This window comes from Dipodomys ordii, unplaced genomic scaffold, assembly GCF_000151885.1.
Source record: "Dipodomys ordii isolate 6190 unplaced genomic scaffold, Dord_2.0 Scaffold135, whole genome shotgun sequence".
Lineage (NCBI taxonomy): Eukaryota > Metazoa > Chordata > Mammalia > Rodentia > Heteromyidae > Dipodomys > Dipodomys ordii.
Window position 1 is genome coordinate 5,033,559 of NW_012267351.1, and position 17,548 is coordinate 5,051,106.

The window sequence follows — 17,548 nt, forward strand, 5'->3', positions numbered from 1 at the left end:
GGTCTCTTCTGCCCGGGCTGGCTTTGAACCGCGATCCTCAGATCTCAGCCTCCTGAGTAGCTAGGATTACAGGCGTGAGCCACCAGCGCCCGGCTCCTGCTAAGCCTTTCTGAAGGAGAAATGACAGCTGAGCAAGTCAGAAGTTTGGGTCAATGGACACATATGTTGGAAAACAGTCCTTGGAGCCGGGCGCTGGTAATCCTAGCTACTCAAGGATGCTGAGATCCGAGGATCGTGGTTCAAAGCCAGCCCAGGCAGCAAAGTCCATGAGACTCTTATCTCCAATGAACCACTCAGAAAATGGGAAGTGGCGCTGTGGCTCAAGTGGTAGAGTGCTAGCCTTGAGCTGAAGAGCTGAGGGACAGCGCCCAGAATTCAAGCCCCATGGCCACCCCCCTCAAAACAAAACAAAACAAAACAGTCCTTGGGAGTTCTTGTTGTTTTCTCTTGTCCTCTTTGGGCACTCTCGTTCACTCTTTCTGGGCTTTCCTCCTTCCTAGACTCTGACTGAGGCTCATTCCTTATGACTCTAAGGTTTTCAGCTCCTGTGATTCTCAAGGTACACAGATTTCCTTGGTGAGGGACCCTGTAGGGCCTGGGCAAAATGAAGATAGGAGGGTGAGAGGAGAAACGTGAGTCTTGTCAGTTGCATGCTGGGCATTCTTCCCAGCCAGGCACCTACCTTCCCCCCCCTCCACCCTCCCCAGCTCCCCAGTTTTATACTAGTGCCATCTGCTACTTCCGTAGTCACCCCTGTAATCTTGACACTTCCCTGTGAAGCAGACTATCCAGGGAGTGTCTATATTCTGTCCCCAAGCAAGGGATGTGGGTGGCACCCTTCTTACCCAAGTGGTGCTCACATCCTCTGTCACAGTGTGTGGGGAGGGAGGGAGGGAAGGAGAGGGGGAGATATCTTCCTGTCTGCTGAAAATGACCAGGAACCTGCCTGCTAAGCCTTTCTGAAGGAGAAATGACAGCTGAGCAAGTCGTACGTCTGTGCAGTTCTCAGGGCCTGGTCACATAGAAAGGTGGGGTCACACATGGGCACCCCGGGCAAAGCTGCAGCCCTGACTCTTTCCTCCAGGATATGGGACTGCCTGGCCCATATCTGGCAGTGTCCCAGTGTCCCAGGATCTTGCTGGGAGGGGATCAGGGCTGCAAAGTTGAGGGGAAAGCATTGGCGATCGAAGGGAGTATTCGATGAGGGGCTGACTGACCAGGGGAAGAACAGAGAATATGGCAGGAAGAGACTTAACCACAGTACCTGAGAGACTGAGCCCTAGGGCGTGGACCTTTTTGATAAGAGCCTCTGAATGCCTCGTGTCCATCATCTTTTTTTTTAAATTAATTTTTTTAAAAATTTTTTTTTAAATTAATTTTTTTTGATCGATCGTGGGGCTTGAACTCTGGGTCTGGGCGCTTGTCCCTCAGCTCTTCAGTTCAAGGCTAATGCTCTACCACTTGTACCACAGCGCCACTTCCCGTTTTCTGAGTGGTTCATTGGAGATAGGACTCTCATGGACTTTCCTTGCTTGGGCTGGCTTTGAACCACGATCCTCAGATCTCCTTCAGCCTCCTGAGTAGCTAGGATTACAGGCGTGAGCTACCCGCACCTGGCTCCCTCATGTTTTTGATGCCAACAGACTGTGGTTGAGGAGAGGAGCCAGCGTGACTCCTATTGGCCATCAGTCAGTAAAAGATAGGCCTGTAAATCCCAATCCCCACACTAGTACCTGGAGACTCCTTGGGGATGGCCAAGGGGGTGGAGCCTTTGGATTCTGAGCTGTAAGACCGACCTAGTGAAGGCGGATTATTGGAAGGCAGTCACTACTTTGAATGTCTGGCTCCAGCCCAGCTACCCAGGCAGCAGCTGCAGGGCCGACAGAGTAAAGGGCCTTAAGGGCTGGCTGGACTCCGTGTGCCCCTTGTGTACTTCTTGGGCTTCCTGCCTGTGTGCTGCCATTTGGGATCCCACGGTTTTCTAGGCAGACAGGAACAAGGCATCCCTGTCTGGGGAAGGTGAGGGAGGGGTGGGGGAGATCAGGGCTCCCTAAGGGGAGAGCAGGGTGCTCTGCTCTTTGCTGGCTTCCTGGGGAGCCCTTGGTCCCCTCAGGAAGAGGCCACAGCGGACAGGGCAAGGGGCTTCTCGTGGCGGTAGCTGCGGTTTGGCCTTCCTGGTTGTCTAGGGGGCAAATTCGCTTTTCTCCTTCTCAGAATGCATGGCCTCCTTGTGTGTCTTCAACCCCTTCTTAGGTCAAGTTAGAGGTTACAAAAGCCAGGGAAGAAGAACAAAGGTGCATGTCTGACTATCCTCCTGAGGCCTGGGGTTCAAAAGAGGCTGTGATTATGCACCCAAGTTCACTCTCAGCCTCCTCTGTGGGTCCTGGGCAACCCTGACCCTCTGCCTGGTGCTGGGGTGAAGGGCAAGCAACAGCCATGTATAATAAACCACCTGTACCTCCTTGGCCCTCAGTGCTACCCATGCATGCTTCTTCTTTTATTTTATTTTTTTGCCAGTCCTGGGTCTTGAACTCAGGGCCTAGGCACTGTCCCTGAGCTTCTTTTGCTCCAGGCTAGCATTCTACTACTTAAACCACAGCACCACTTCCGGCCTTTTCTGTGTATGTGGTACTGAGGAGTGGAACCCAGGGCTTCATGCATGCTAGACAAGCACTCTACCACTGAGCCCCATGCCCAGCCCTTCCTTCTCTCTTCTGAGCCAGAGTTTCATGCAGTTTTCACTCCTTCCAAGAGGCCAGGCCACTTGTGGCTTTCCCAGTTTGCCAGGCAGTGAGCTGCCTCTGGAGTTAGTAACCAAGTAGAGGACTGAGGTTCCAGCACCTTTGGGGCCTCCAGTGCTTGTCACACTTGCACAGTACTAGCAGTGGACCTCTCCCTCTCAGGCTGTGCAACAAATCCCAAGGAAGTGTCTCTGTGTCCTAGGCTTTGGGGTGTGGGCGGGATGTGCCCTTGGTTCCCCCAGAGATCTGTTTTTCGACAGAAGTGTGAATCAAACCACCCTTAATTAATAAGCTGCAATCTGGCTGCAGAAAGAAAGAAAGCGCCTGACAATGACAGAGAAGCAGAGAGGAGAAAGTATTGGGGCCTGGGGAGGGGTGGCCTTGGACTTGTTGGGGGTGGAGAGTGACCAACATCTCAGCCACCCTCCTGTCATTGTCATCTGCCTTCCTCCACGGTGACACTGTGAAAGTTATTCCCTCTTGAGCCTTCTCCTGTGTGTTGTGTTGCCATGGTAGAAGAGAAATGGTATCGTCTTGATTTGAGACAGGTAATGTCCTGCCTTTGTTTTTCCCCCTCTAGGCCCAGAGTTGTAGTAGCCCCATTCCCGCCCTCTGTCACATACAGTCCTGGGTTATTTCCCATAACCTCCGAGGTGGGCTTACAAGCTTGCTGTGGAATCCTGGGAGCAAAGCCTCAGGCTTTCCTGGGAAAATTCCTAGGATTCTTCTTGGGCTCAAGGACAGTTGTACATATGACCATGGGTTCTGGCCAGAGGCCTCTGCTCTGGCTATTTAAGGCCCAGGCTCCTGGGAGGAGCCGAAGCTGGAGCTGGTGGTGTTTTGTGCCAGGAATATGGGTAGAGAGGGCTCTTCTCAGTTGGTGCAATGATTCCTGGGTCTATTGCTGAATAACTTCATAAGGACCTTCCCGGAACTGGAGCTCTTCCGGGAAGTGGGTTTCTGGTCTACATGGCAGGGTGCACAGACCACTAGATGTTACATATTGTCCCAAAGGTCAGAGCACTCTGTAGAAGACCTGGGTTTTTTTGGGGGGGGGCGGGGTGCTACTCCTTGTTCATGACTTTTATTCCTCTGTTCTTACCCCACCCATCTCAACACCCACCTGGTTTGGGGAATCAAGGATCAGTCAACCACTTACGGCTTCCTTGGCAGTGTTGGTTTGGACAACCAGTGGCTTCTGAGTTCTTTCTGCAGAAAAGCCTGTTTCGTGATTATCTCCTCCAAAGCCCACCTCACATCTTACAGAAATGAGCAGCATCTCTCGGCTGGCAATTAGAGTTGATCCAGAAGGCTCCAGAGGGAGCATTTCCTGACCAGGAAAAAGATGTCCTAGTTACCCACTAGGCTGCATAACTAAATACTGTCCTCCGCTTTGTTCTAGCTGGCCGGGCATGGAAGATCACAGCAAGTTGGAGCAGTTATTTATTTATTTTTTGGTTGTTGTGGTCTTTGATGTGCCAAAGGAATGATGACACAGAAACAACCCGGGACTTGGCTCAGGGACCAAAAGCTTGTTAGTGATTAGAGAGGGGATAATGGCCACCTCATGAGTTTCTCATTGTGTCTGTAGAGGTCAGAGCTGCCAGCTCTCCGCCTCCTACCTCTCTCTCTCTTTGCTAGGGCTTTGAAGACATCTAGAGCCCCCTGAGTGAACAGCCCAGGTTGCTAGGGGTGTGAAAAGAAAACAGAGACTGCCAGATCTAGGGAAGTCACCCCAGGCTCCCCAAGGATCTTCCCCAAGGGTCTTCTGTAGGTCTCCAAGTTCTAAGTACAGTGTCTGGGCTGCATCACCCACACAGCTTCCAAGACTTTGAGGCCTTTAGTCTAGTCCAACCCCTTGGCCTGTTGCCCCGGGGCCCTCTTCCCAGTCGTTCTCAATTTTGTCTTGGTTTTCAGCCTTCAAAACGGAGAGGATTTCACATAAAGTTCTGCATTTTTAGATTCTCTTGGAAAAAAAAAAAAGGCAGACAGGCAACTTTACTCTTTGCTATATTCCCACAATTGGCTGGAGTTGCAGAACTGCAGCCGCCATGGGCTACACACAAGCATGAGTTCCCCACCATTCTTCCTGGGGGACCCCTCCCCCCCAACATACACTTGGCTATGTCATCAGCTGTCAGGCATCCAATAGGAAGCAGAGCAATGTGACCAGAGTGTGGCTTTCCCAACTATGCTCTGTTCATCCATACTTATAAGAGCTGCCTGGTCTCCTGTAAACTACTTAATCTCTTGTACAATGGACAGCACAGGGGCTGGGAATGTGGCTCAGTGGTAGAGTGCTTGCCTAGCATGCATGAAGCCCTGGGTTCGATATTCCTCAGTACCACATAAACAGAAAAAGCCAGAAGTGGCACTGTGGCGCAGGTGGTAGGGCACTAACCTTGAGCAAAAGAAGCTCAAGGACAGTGCCCAGGCCCTGAGTTCAAGCACCAGGACTGTCAAAAACAAAAAAGGAGAGCATATTGCAGTTGACTTTAAGGGGGGTGGGGAGAGACCTACAGATTAAATGAGATTAGAGACCCTAGTAGCACACACCTGTAACCCTAGCTACTCAGAAAGCTGAGATCTGAGGATCCTGGTTTGAAGCCAGCTCAGGTAGTAAAGTCCATGAGACTCTTATCTCCAATTAACCATCAAAAAGCCTGAAGTAGTGGCGTACTCAAGTGGTAGAATACCAACCTTGAATGGAAAAGTGAGATTAGCGTTGCACACAGTGAGCGATGGATGTTAGCTGTTGTGGTCATTGTCATCAGTCTTACTGTAGTGTTCTTCTTTTTCCACTTATTTTACTACCCTGGGCACTTCAGTTTAGAATGAGCCATCAAGTATCAAGTGGTTCATTTCTGCTCTCTCAGTACCTGGCACATAGCTGATGTGTCCAATGAGTGTGTCCATCTGATGGGGAGGAGCTGGCAGTCTTCTCAGAATAGGGGAGGCAGGGTAGTAGAGTACTTTAGGGCAAGTCCCTGCTGGGCCCTGGTTTGTCCTCTAGCTTCTCGGTGCCTCAGTGGGAAGGCCTAATAGGCTGTGTGGAAATCACTGGCCTCATTAGCACATGGTGCTCCTCAGAGAGGAGCCAGTGTTGTCTTTGACTTCTACTCTTTCCCATGATTGTGACCTCAGACCCTTGGCCTTTCATACCTTTTCTCCCTGGAGGCTTTTGCCTCACTAGCTCTTGTCTCTGTGCATGCAGTTTCCCTTTGGGAGACTGGGAGTCAAGACGCCATCAATCACAAGCGCTAGAGAACTCCCATCATCAAGGGTATCTGAACCAGTCATAGCGTCATCATGCTGATTGGCTCTTGCCAGATGGCAGGGCAACCAATGAGATACCTGAACCTGACTCAGTCTCTGAGTCCTAGTAGCTGGGATGTAGAGGGGATGCTTCAGAGGCTCCTCCTTGGACTGTGTCCCCACCCAGGTCAGCAGGGACCTGGGGAGCACTTGGAGGACTGAGGTGCTTTAGATTGTGTGTTATAATGATGTCAAATGTATGGTTGGGGAGACTGGCATTAGTGAGATTGACCCCCCCCAGTAAAGCTGGAAGGTCAAGGTCACATTAGTTTCTTGAAGCCAGGGAAGAGCACTTGTCTCCAGTGGCCATTCTGTGTGTATGTGTGTGTGTGTGTGTGCGCGCGCGCGCACGCTGGTCCTGGAGCTCACACTCAGGGCCTAGGTACTGTCCCTGAGCATTTTTTGCTCAAGGATAGTGCTCTACCACTTAAGCCACAGCTCCACCTCCAGCTTTTTTGGTGATTAATCAGAGATAAGAGTCTCACTGACTTTCATGCCCAGCCTGGCTTTGAACCAAGATCTACAAATCTCAGCCTCCTGAGTAGCTAGGATTACAGATGTGAGCCACCAGCGCCCAGCTGGTAAGAAAGTAGAGGAATAGAGGCTTGTGATGGCCTGTTTGTTTGTTTTTTTTTCTGCAAGGGTACTGTGGTGGTGGTGGTGGTGGTGGTGGTGGTGGTGGTGGTGGGTGTGTATGTGTGGTTTCCAGACACAGCTGACTTGGTGGGTTTTGGCTGCAGACTACAGGATGTTGGATTGCATCCTGATTGTGTCACCCTTGGAAGGAGAAGATGAATAAACACATAGCCTGCTCTATGCAAGCACAGCACGCCTTAACTTTTGGACACTTTGCGTCTCGCCTGAAAAGTTAAAAAAAAAAACAGAAAAACAAAACAAAAAACCTCCAGAGTAACTGTTCTGTCCTTCATGAGATCCTCGAACTGCCATGAGCAGGTGGAGCAGAGAGCAAATAATGAAGCCCTATGTAAGGCCCACTGGGGCAGTAGCTGTTCGCGATGCTATCAGTGCGTGCTAAATGGTAGCTCTGTCTTGTACCCCAGCATAGTGCGGGGAGGCAGGGAGGAATGGGAAATACGATCTCCCCAACCTGCAGCCAGTTTCCAGCAGCAAATGGAATAAACAGGTGGAGAACCAAGTCCCATATGGAGATAACGAACAGTGCCAGGACATGGGATCATTGCCAGCAAGGGTCTAGATGTAAGTACTCAAGGGCCAGGAAAGAGTCTCTTCCTGAAGCTCAAGAGCCCCAGGAAAGGCTCAGAAAGAGAACTTGGACATAGCCAGCTAGGCTGGAATTGAGTCTGTTAGCAAGTTCTAAAATGCCAGGGTAAGGGGTTTGGATTTGGCCCACACACCCTGGGCTCGGTGCAGAGTTTCTAATATGGGTACCTGGGAGAGAAGCCCTGAAACTGATAATTGGGTTGTGTTTGCAGCCTGCAGGGGATCTGGGTTTAGTAAGGAGATGGGACACAGTGTCCTGGGGATAGGCAATATGGAGGAAGAGCCAATTATAAGAACAGAGACTTCAGCCAGGTACTGGTGGCTCAGCCTTTAATCGTAGCTACTCAGGAGACTGACACTGAGGCTCAGTGCAAATCTGAAACACTCTTACTTTCAGTTAACCAGCAAAAAGCCAGAAGTGAAGATGTGGCACAAGTGATAGAAAGCTAGCCTTTTTTTTTTTTTTTTGTTGGTTGTGGGGCTTGAACTCTGGGCCTAGGCGCTGTCCCTCAGCTCTTCAGCTCAAGGCGAGTGCTCTACCACTTGAGCTACGGTGCCACTTCCAGTTTTCTGGTGGTTTATTGGCGATAAGAGTTTCATGGACTTTCCTGCCGGGCTGGCTTTGAACCACGATCCTCAGATCTCAGCCTCCTGAGTAGCTAGGATTACAGGCGTGAGCCACCAGCGCCTGGCTCGAAAGCTAGCCTTTTTAAAAAATTGCTCTTAGTAAGTAGTTGTACAAAGGGGTTACAGTTCCATAAATCAGGTTATGAGTACTTCTTGGTCATTGTGTCACCCCTTCCTCTGTTCTCTTCCATTTTCTTTCTTGTGTCCCTACCTTCAAGTTACATAATTCCTTTTTTTTAACATAATGTATATTGAATATAATGACTACATTTGTAGAACACCAGTCTTGAGGCCCCCCCCCAAAAAAAAAGCCAAGTGAGAACAAGAGGCCCTAAGTACTGGCACAAAAAAAGAGAGATCCGGGTGCTGGTGGTCCAAAACTGTAATCCTAGCTACTCAGGAGGCTGAGATCTGAGGATCATGGTTCAAAGGCAGCCCGGACAGGAAAGCCCATGAGACTCTTACCTCCAGTAAACCACTAGAAAACTGGAAGTGGCGCTGTGGCTCAAGTGGTAGAGTGCTAGCCTTGAGCTGAAGAACTGAGGGATGGTGCCCAGGCCCACAGTTCAAGACCCATGACCAACAAGAGAGAGAAAGAGAGAGGGAGAGAAAGAGAGAGAGAGACAGGGAGAGGGATCGAAGGAGAGGGAGAGAGAGAGAGAGAGACAGACAGACAGACACAGAGAGAGAGTGTGTGTTGAAGAGGAAAGGTTTACAAGCAACTCCGATGTGTTTGCAGAGGGTTATACATGACCAGAGAGGTCATATGAGCTCTAAGCTTCCAACAGACATTTGTAAGCATTGGCACAGGGCTGCAGGAGGAGGGCATATAAGTAGCAAAAGCATGGTTCAGGTGCCACAGGGCTCTGGTTGTGAAGAGAGACTGGCCAGAGGTGCTTAGGCCAAGGCTATAGGTGTGGCTTCAGAGGGCAGGCATCCAGATGTTGAAGAGAGCCCTCTTAGAGCAGGAGTTCAGAGCCTTCCTGTCTGGTCTTCTCCCCTCTGCCCACTGTACTGTATCTACATTTGTGGAAGGCTGTCTCGGTAGTCAGTGATTCCTGGGCTGGGCTCCGCATTCTTGCTTCCCCGCCATGCTGGAGATGGGGCAGGCGAGACTGATCATTCTTCTTCTGTCCTTGCTCTTTCCAGTTGGTGCTTAGAGCACAGACATTTAGGATGGAGGAGGTGGGGCTGTGTGGGTCTGCCCTCCAATCAGGGCTGAGCCTGGGTTCCCTCCATCCAGAGGTCACATTTTCCACCCATGCCTAAGAAAGCCAGACAAACCATCCTCACAGCTGGGGGTCTGACCTTGAACCCTCTGCTTTCGTTCTTTAGAGTTTCTTTTTATAGTGCCAGGGGCCAGCTCGGCTAAGGTCAAGCCCTTTGCATTCTCCTCTAGAATCGTCCAAACAAAGCACAGCTGGGAGAGGATGGCATAGGCAGAACCTAGGGATTGCTAGAGAATGCCAAAAGGAGGAGGGAGCTCCAGTTGTAGGCTGTCTTCATGAATACTGGAAAGGTTTGAAAAGGGAAATTGAAACTAGCCAGCTGGGCTGGAATCAAGCTGGTCAGGAAGGCCTAAAATGCCATGGTAAAGGGTTTGGGCTTAGCCCACACACCCTAGGTCCCCAAGAAGCTAGTATTGCAAATGAGCCACCATGCCTGGTTTGAAATTTCTTTTGATTTTTTAAGTCTTTTTTTTTTGCCGGGAGGTGGAGGGGTGGGGAGGTGTCAAAATTGTGTGCAATCTACACATATGGTTAATTGGTCTATGGATGCACTCTAGTCTATACCATGCAGGGGAACCAAATGCTGGTGGCTCATGCCTGTAATCCTAGCTACTCAGGAGATTGAGAACTGAAGATCGGGGTTCAAAGCCAGCCCAGGCAGGAAAGTCCATGAGACTCTTATGTCCAATGAACCACCAGAAAACCGGAAGTGGCACCATGACTCAAAGTAATAGAGTGCTAGCTTTGAGCAAAAGAACTCAGGGACAGCACCCAAGCCCTGAGTTCAAGCCCCATGACTTCCTCCCCCCCAAAAAAAATCCTCAAAAGACTCAAGAGAACTGGTCATCATGGTGTACATCTGTTATCCCAGCACTTAGAAGGCTGAAGCAAGAGGATCATGAGCTCATGTCCAGCCTCAAAACAAGCCAAAGAACCCCCCTCCCTGTGGACCATCTGGGGCCCCTCTTGGGTGGGCAAGAAGGTCCATGAGCCCCACAGGGTAGCAGCCAGACTCTCTGGAGCTAGTTGTGCTCAGAAACATGGAGCTACGGGGCTGGGAAGGTGACTCAGTGGTAGAGCGCTTGCTTTGCAATCCTGAGGCCCTGGGTTCGATTCCTCAGCACCACATAAGCAAAAAGAAAAAGCCAGAAGTGGCGCTGTGGCTCAAGTGGTAGAGCGCTAGCCTTGAGCTGAAGAGCTGAGGGACAGTGCCCAAGCCCAGAGTTCAGGCCCCGCGACTGGACCCAAAAAAAAAAAAAAGAAAGAAACATGGAGCTACAACCCCAAACAAATCTGGTCATCCCAGATGGAGCTGAGATGCAGGGATTTAAGGGACTTTTGCAAGGCCAGAACCAGGAGCCCCTCTAGGGGAGCTTGGCATGATGGAGTTGGAGCTCCAGAGCACCCAAGGTATGTCCCTGAGAGCTGAGAGCTCAGGCACAAGAGGGCAAGGATGGTTTGACCAACCTGTAGCCTCTCCTTAACTTGGTCTGGATTCTCCAGTGAACTCACTACCTTGCTTTGCTTGTCTGTGGCAGAATGTGGAGCCCGAGCCCCGAAGCCTGTCCCTGGGTGGCCATGTGGGCTTCGACAGCCTCCCTGACCAGCTGGTCAGCAAGTCAGTCACACAGGGCTTCAGCTTCAACATCCTCTGTGTGGGTGAGTATCAAGCTCTGGCTAGGAGGCACATGAGATCAAAAACAGATGAGAACCTTCAAGGAGAATGGGGTGCTGTTTGCCCTGGCCACCTGTGGAGCTTTGTGAAGGTTCTCCCAGGAAGAATGAAACTTCTGAGATTTGGGATGAGGGTCTGGTTGTCCTTGCCCTTTGCCAGGGTCAAGGACAGGATTAGAGCTAGGACTTGACTGAGCATTATCAGGAAGAGGAAGCAGGATTGGGCCCATGGAAGTCCTTTATAAACTGTGGTCGTCTCTCAGGGATGTAAATCCATGTGCTCATCGATTGATTTGGAAAACATTTACTCTTCTTCCTATGTGTTAAAAAAAAAAAAGACACTATGAAAAAACCAGACTCTGCCCCTCATCACAGATCATAGAGTAAATCTCCAGCACATATTTGAACCAACACAACCTCAGTGTGGGGGCTCTGGTGGGGGGAGGGGGTTGCACCTCAAGGCCCTCCCAACAGGGCACAGAGTGCTCTGCCAGGCCCTCTGCAAGGTGTCACTCAGAAAGGAGGCTGAGCCTCCCCCTTGCTTGGTTAAGAGGCCATCTAGGACATAGGAGCCTCACACATGCTAAGCAAGCACCGTACCACCAAGCTGCAGCCCCACCTCACGCACGTTATTTCTAAGGGCTCAGGGGGAAGGGAAAGTTCACAGGGGACCGGGAGAGTGAAGGATGGCGTGGAAGGCCAGCTCCCCTCTCTTGTGTGGCCTAGCCGCCAGGGATCACTGTGGCCCCAGACTTTGACCATCCCCTTCTTGGCCCCGCTGTCCCTGCTCCCCAGGGGAGACTGGCATTGGCAAGTCTACGCTGATGAACACACTCTTCAACACCAACTTCGAGACAGAGGAAGCCAGTCACCACGAGGAGTGTGTGCGCCTCCGGCCCCAGACCTATGACCTCCAAGAGAGCAATGTGCACCTCAAACTGACCATCGTGGACGCCGTGGGCTTCGGGGATCAGATCAACAAGGATGAGAGGCAAGAGGCGGGAAGGGCGAGACTCCCCGCCCCCCCCCCAGCCTTTATCTATCCCATCTGCCTGGGCCTTAGGTCTAAAACCGCTCAATCACTTCTTGCTCCCAACAGTCCCCATATGAATGGCCATGCCCTCACATGCCAGGGGGCCAGGGCAATATCTGATGCCCTATAGTTGCCCACAAACCAGGGAGAATCGATTCACTGGGAGAGTCGTCAGGACTAGGGACCAGCCACCTGTACCAGACAGGGCAGAGCTGTTGGTTCCCAGGGAGGAGAGGTAGAGGTGGGGTAGCTCGTGTGGTTTGGGGCCCCATACCCTGCAGCCCAGCTGCGCATCTCCCTGGTGATAGAGCTGTCTGTAGTTACAGGCCTATAGTTGACTACATCGACGCGCAGTTTGAAAACTATCTACAAGAAGAACTGAAGATCCGCCGCTCCCTCTTTGACTACCACGACACGAGGATCCACGTCTGCCTCTATTTCATCACACCCACGGGGCATTCCCTAAAGTCTCTGGATCTGGTGACCATGAAGAAACTAGACAGCAAGGTACTCCCTTCCCACCCCCCCCTCCTTCTATAGGCTCCACCATCTTCCTCTGGGACGTAATGGCTGTAGTTAGATTGTTCACCGAGTCAGGGACTTGTGCGCAGTCCTCCTCGGCTTGGTCCTCTTGCATTGCAACTTGCATTGTTATTCTCCATTATTCCAGCAGGCCTGCCAGAACTCTGGGATCTTTCTCCAGAGCCCCGTCCTTTGGGTCTGGCCTTGTTGTAGTTGTTCTTGTTGGTCGTGGGGCTTGAACTCTGGGCCTGGGCGCCGTCCCTCAGCTCTTCAGCTCAAGGCGAGCGCTCTATCACTTGACCCACAGCGCCACTTTCGGTTTTCTGAGTGGCTAATTGGAGTAAGAGGCTCACAGACTTTCCTGCCCGGGCTGGCTTTGGACTGTGATCCTCAGATCTCAGCCTCCTGAATGGCTAAGGATTACAGGCGTGAGCCACCGGTGCCTGGCTTTGGGTCTGGCCTTGAATCTCTTTCTTTTCCTTCTTAGCCCACCTAGTTCCTTCTTGAATAATGTCCACTTCCCTGTGACCGGCTCCCCAGAGCATCCCTTCCCAGTTTAGCTTTGTCTGCTCATTTTGTCTTGCACAGTTCCTGATTCCTAGCACTTGCCTTTTCCTCTCTGGTTGGCTTCCCCTTTGGTTTCTTCCTTGATTCTTCTTCAGTAAGAGCCGAAAGTGAAGCCAGAAATGGGGGAGGGGGGAGGGTAGGTATTATGAAGACAGTGGGGGCAGCTTCCTGGGATGTGTCAGGAAGGGTTGCTGGTCCCCACCCCCACCTTCCCTCCCCACCTCCATACCCCACAGTCATGTCATCTCTTAAATCCCACCCCCCCCACTTCCCATCTCAGGTATAAATTTTCACTGTGATACATAGGATAACATTGGAGATGGGAATGTGGCTCAGTGGTAGAGTGCTTGCCTAGCATGCATGAAGCCTTGGGTTCGATTCCACAGTACCACATATACAGAACAAGCCAGAAGTGGTGCTGTGGCTCAAGTGGTAGAGTGCTAACTTTAAGCAAAAGAAGCTCAGAGACAATGCCCAGGCCCCGAATTCAAGCCCTATGACTGGCAAAAAATTAAAATTAAAAGAATAATCTACTGGGCACTGGTGGCTCACACCTGTAATCCTAGCTCCTCAGGAGGCTGAGATCTGAGGATTGCGGTTCAAAGCCAGTCTGGGAAGGAAAGTCCAACGAACCACCAGAAAACCAGAAGTGGCGCTGTGGCTCAAGTAGTAGAGCGCTCACCTTGAGCTGAAATGCTGAGGGACAGCGCCCAGGCCCAGAGTTCAAGCCCTATGACCAAAAAATAAATAAATAAATAAATAATGGGATCATCTTGGCTAGGGAGATGCTGGGGGATCATCTTTGGTGCTCAGTGGGGAGTGTAGTTTCCCACTCCTTGCTCTGTCAGGTGCCAGCCAAGTTGAGACTGTTAGAGCAATCTAGGTCCAAGCTGAGTCTTTCTGGGGTGGGAGGTAGTTTGGGACTAGGACAGTAAGAAGCATTGCAGCTGATGATTCCTTTTATAGTCCATCAAAACGGCCAAGGTGGTTAAGTGTGGGCTGGGATTGCCCGTGGGAGAAGCTCTTATCTTCCTGGCTTCCAAATCTTCTGTAATCTGGACAAGGCTGGTGACTTAGACAGGACTGTCCACAGTTGGGGACCACTCGTTAGCCAGCTAACCTGCTGTCTGTTCCCCTCCCCGATCCTGACAGGTGAACATAATCCCTATCATTGCCAAGGCGGACACCATCTCCAAGAGTGAGCTGCACAAGTTCAAGATCAAGATCATGGGCGAGTTGGTCAGCAATGGAGTCCAGATCTACCAGTTCCCCACTGACGATGAGGCTGTGGCAGAGATTAATGCAGTCATGAATGTGAGTGTTCCTGGGGCCAGAGGGCTTAGAGCCAGCACAGATCTGAGTCAACCCTTTCAGGAGACTCTGAATTAGAATTCAGCCTCTAACTTCTCTAGGACAGATGGATGAACATGTGGAGCAGGCTAGTCCTATGTGCTGTGGACAGGGTAGGAGGAATCGGGTATTTGGCATGTGCTGGAAATGCTCCCGGACACTTGAGTGTTCTCTTAAGTTCTGGAGCATAGGTTCTATGCACAGGTTAGGGAGTCAGAAGCACCAGCGAGGAGGGCAAGAGTTCAGCTCTCTGCCCTGTTTGGAAGACCTAAAACATTTCTCCAAGAGAGCCAGTAAGCTTCTAGACCCAGGGCCTTTTGTTGTTATTGTTTGATGCCAGCCCTGGAGCTTGAACTCAGGGTCTGAGTGCTTTATTTGCTCAAGGCTGACGCTCCACCACTTGAGCCCCAGCTCCCACTTCTGGTGATTAATCAGAGATACTAGTCTCACGGCCTTTCCTTCCCTGAGCTGGCTTTGAACCATGATCTTCAGATCTCAGCCTCCTGAGTAGCTAGGACTACAGGCGTGAACCACCCACACCCAGCAATAACCCTGGGTCTTCATTCAGATCTAGCAACCCCTTCCTGAGACTCTGGAAGCAGTGAGGGAGAATCTGCCCCTTATGTACCAGCATGGTGCTCACACATCCTCTGGGCCCCTTTGCAGGCGCACCTGCCCTTTGCCGTGGTGGGCAGCACCGAGGAGGTGAAGGTGGGGAACAAACTGGTCCGGGCGCGGCAGTACCCTTGGGGAGTGGTACAGGGTGAGTATGGGGGCAGGATGGAGGGGGGAGTGCATCCCCAGATGGGTGGGCCTGAACTCTGTCTCCCCTATCCTGCTGCTTAAGGCCCATCAACCCCTGTCTCTCACTGTCTTCCCCTCATGTCCCATGTTGTCCCCAACTTCCAGTGGAGAATGAGAATCACTGCGACTTCGTGAAGCTGCGGGAGATGCTGATCCGGGTGAACATGGAGGACCTGCGCGAGCAGACGCACAGTCGGCACTATGAGCTGTACCGGCGCTGCAAGTTAGAAGAGATGGGCTTCCAGGACAGCGACGGTGACAGCCAGCCCTTCAGGTGACACAGCCCCGGCTGCCCAGGTCACCAGCAGCGTCTGTTGTGTGGGTCTTGTGACCTTAGCCTCCTCTTCCCTCTCTTCCTCCTGAGTCTACGCCCCCCCCAACCCTTTGACCTCCCTCCCTGCCATCTCCGCAGCCTACAGGAGACCTACGAGGCCAAGAGGAAGGAGTTCCTGAGCGAGCTGCAGAGGAAGGAGGAGGAGATGAGGCAGATGTTCGTCAACAAAGTCAAAGAGACAGAGCTGGAGTTGAAGGAGAAAGAAAGAGAGGTGCGTGCTGGGATTGGCGGCGTGGCTCCGTTGGTAGAGCGCGAGCCAGTGAGTGAAAGCCTCAGGTACCAAGTTCAAATCCTGGTTTCAGACACAGAAAAGAAGGTAGCTTAGTGGCATGCCTAGCATGCACGAAGCCCTGGGTTTGATTACTCAGTACCCCATCCATAGAAAATGGCTGGAAGTTGCACTGTGGCCTGGTCCAGGGCCAGGCCAGCCAGATGTGGAGGTGAAGACTCGTGGCATTTCCCGCCCCCCCCGCCCCCATACCAAAGTGCATTCCTTTGTGCCGTAGCTCCATGAGAAGTTTGAGCACCTGAAGCGGATCCACCAGGAGGAGAAGCGCAAGGTGGAGGAGAAGCGCCGGGAACTCGAAGATGAGACCAACGCCTTCAACTGCAGGAAGGCCGCCGTGGAGGCCCTGCAGTCCCAGGCCCTGCACGCCACCTCGCAGCAGCCGCTAAGGAAGGACAAGGATAAGAAGAAGTAGGTGGCGGCTCCCCCCTCCCTGGGCAGGGTCCCCTTCCGTCTCCCGCGCTGCCCCTTCCTTCTGGCCGCCTTGTGTCTCCTTCTGCTGCTCTTGATCATCCATGGCCCAGCTTTGCTCCCTTAGCTCTCTCTTTCCCATTGGTGTCTTGCTCTCTCTCTCTCTCTCTCTCCTTTGTATTTGCTCTCCCACCTCCTCTTTCTTCTCCTTCCCCCCCCCCCCGTGCTGGTACTAGGACTTGAACTCAGGGCCTAGGTACTGCTCTTTAGCTTTTACACTCGACGCCGGCTCTCTTCCACTTGAGCCACAGCTCCACTGTTGGCCTTTTTTATTCCCCCGCCCTGGTTAATAGGAGATAAGTCTCACAGACTTTCCTGCTCAGGTTGGCTTCAAACTGAGACTCTCCCCACCCCACCCCACCCCCCGCCAGTAGCTAGGATGACAGGTGTAAGCCACTAGCGCCTCAGTCTCTTCTTATAGTAATGTTCTTGATGTCTCCCAATCTGTCTTTCCACACCCCTTTCTCCTCCTGCTTGCCTCTCCCCTTGCTCTTTCTTTCTCCCTCATTTCCTCTCCACAGTGCCCTCAGCAGCCACAGCATGGTGCGGAAGGGGCTAGGCCCCAGGGGCAGGGAGGTTGGCAAGTCTCAGCGAGGAGCAGGGACAAGGCCTGGGACTAGGAGCATTCCCAGCCCTATTCCAAAAGCTCCCATGTTTCTGTGTGGACAGCTGTGCCATGTCCCGCCTTAGTCTCCTAGCCAGTGGGTGTGGGACCTCCATCAGCCAGCAGGTGGCAGCCAGAAGCACTGGTCAGCCATTAGGGTCACCACCCAACTATTCCAAAGGGCATGTGCAGCGGCTCCATGTCTTCAAGGGGGCAGAGCTGCCTCTAAGGCAGAGGCTGGCAGAATTCATGTAGGAGGCAGTAGAGAAAGAAGTATGGAAAAAAGTTTTCCCAGCTTCCAGAAATACACACTCAGCTGACCCGCTGGGTGGACCGACCCAATTACTCCTCCCTCGTCAGCTTTCTTTTATTTGTTTATTTTTATTTTCTTTCTTTTCATTGATTTTATTTTTATTTGTATTTTTTGCTGGGGATCCAACAGGGCCTTTGCACGTGCTAGACGAGTGCTCTACCAGTGGACCTACCCCCCCCCCCCCCCCACTGCAGACCTTGGCATTATTCATAGTATGCTGCTACACCTTTAGCTGGAGTGCAGCTAGAGCATTGGCTGTGTCCACTCGATGCTGCTTCTCTTGCACGCCTGAACACATGTGGGCCTGCACACGCATAATCTTACTCTCCTGTCCCATCCCACGCAAGGGCACAGGTCATGCGTGCGTGCTGAGAGGCAGGTGCATGCTGAGAAAGAGAATCTTAACATACCTCCCTCACTCAGGAAATGAGAATCT

The 17,548-nt window shown here is 51.9% G+C and overlaps 1 protein-coding gene across 3 annotated transcripts in view; it reads left to right on the forward strand.

The window, feature by feature from the left end:
- Sept8 (septin 8) overlaps positions 1–17,548 on the forward strand; it is a 40,041-nt gene that overhangs the window by 19,918 nt on the left and 2,575 nt on the right. For 2 of the 3 annotated variants that reach the window (XM_013030986.1, XM_013030988.1), the window contains exons 2-9: positions 10,693–10,813; positions 11,624–11,819; positions 12,182–12,368; positions 14,103–14,264; positions 14,967–15,063; positions 15,210–15,378; positions 15,517–15,649; positions 15,945–16,135. In XM_013030986.1, the coding sequence (XP_012886440.1) occupies positions 10,693–10,813; positions 11,624–11,819; positions 12,182–12,368; positions 14,103–14,264; positions 14,967–15,063; positions 15,210–15,378; positions 15,517–15,649; positions 15,945–16,135 (1,256 nt within the window). The remainder of the gene's footprint in view (positions 1–10,692; positions 10,814–11,623; positions 11,820–12,181; positions 12,369–14,102; positions 14,265–14,966; positions 15,064–15,209; positions 15,379–15,516; positions 15,650–15,944; positions 16,136–17,548) is intronic. The other variant, XM_013030989.1, reaches the window with a different exon arrangement.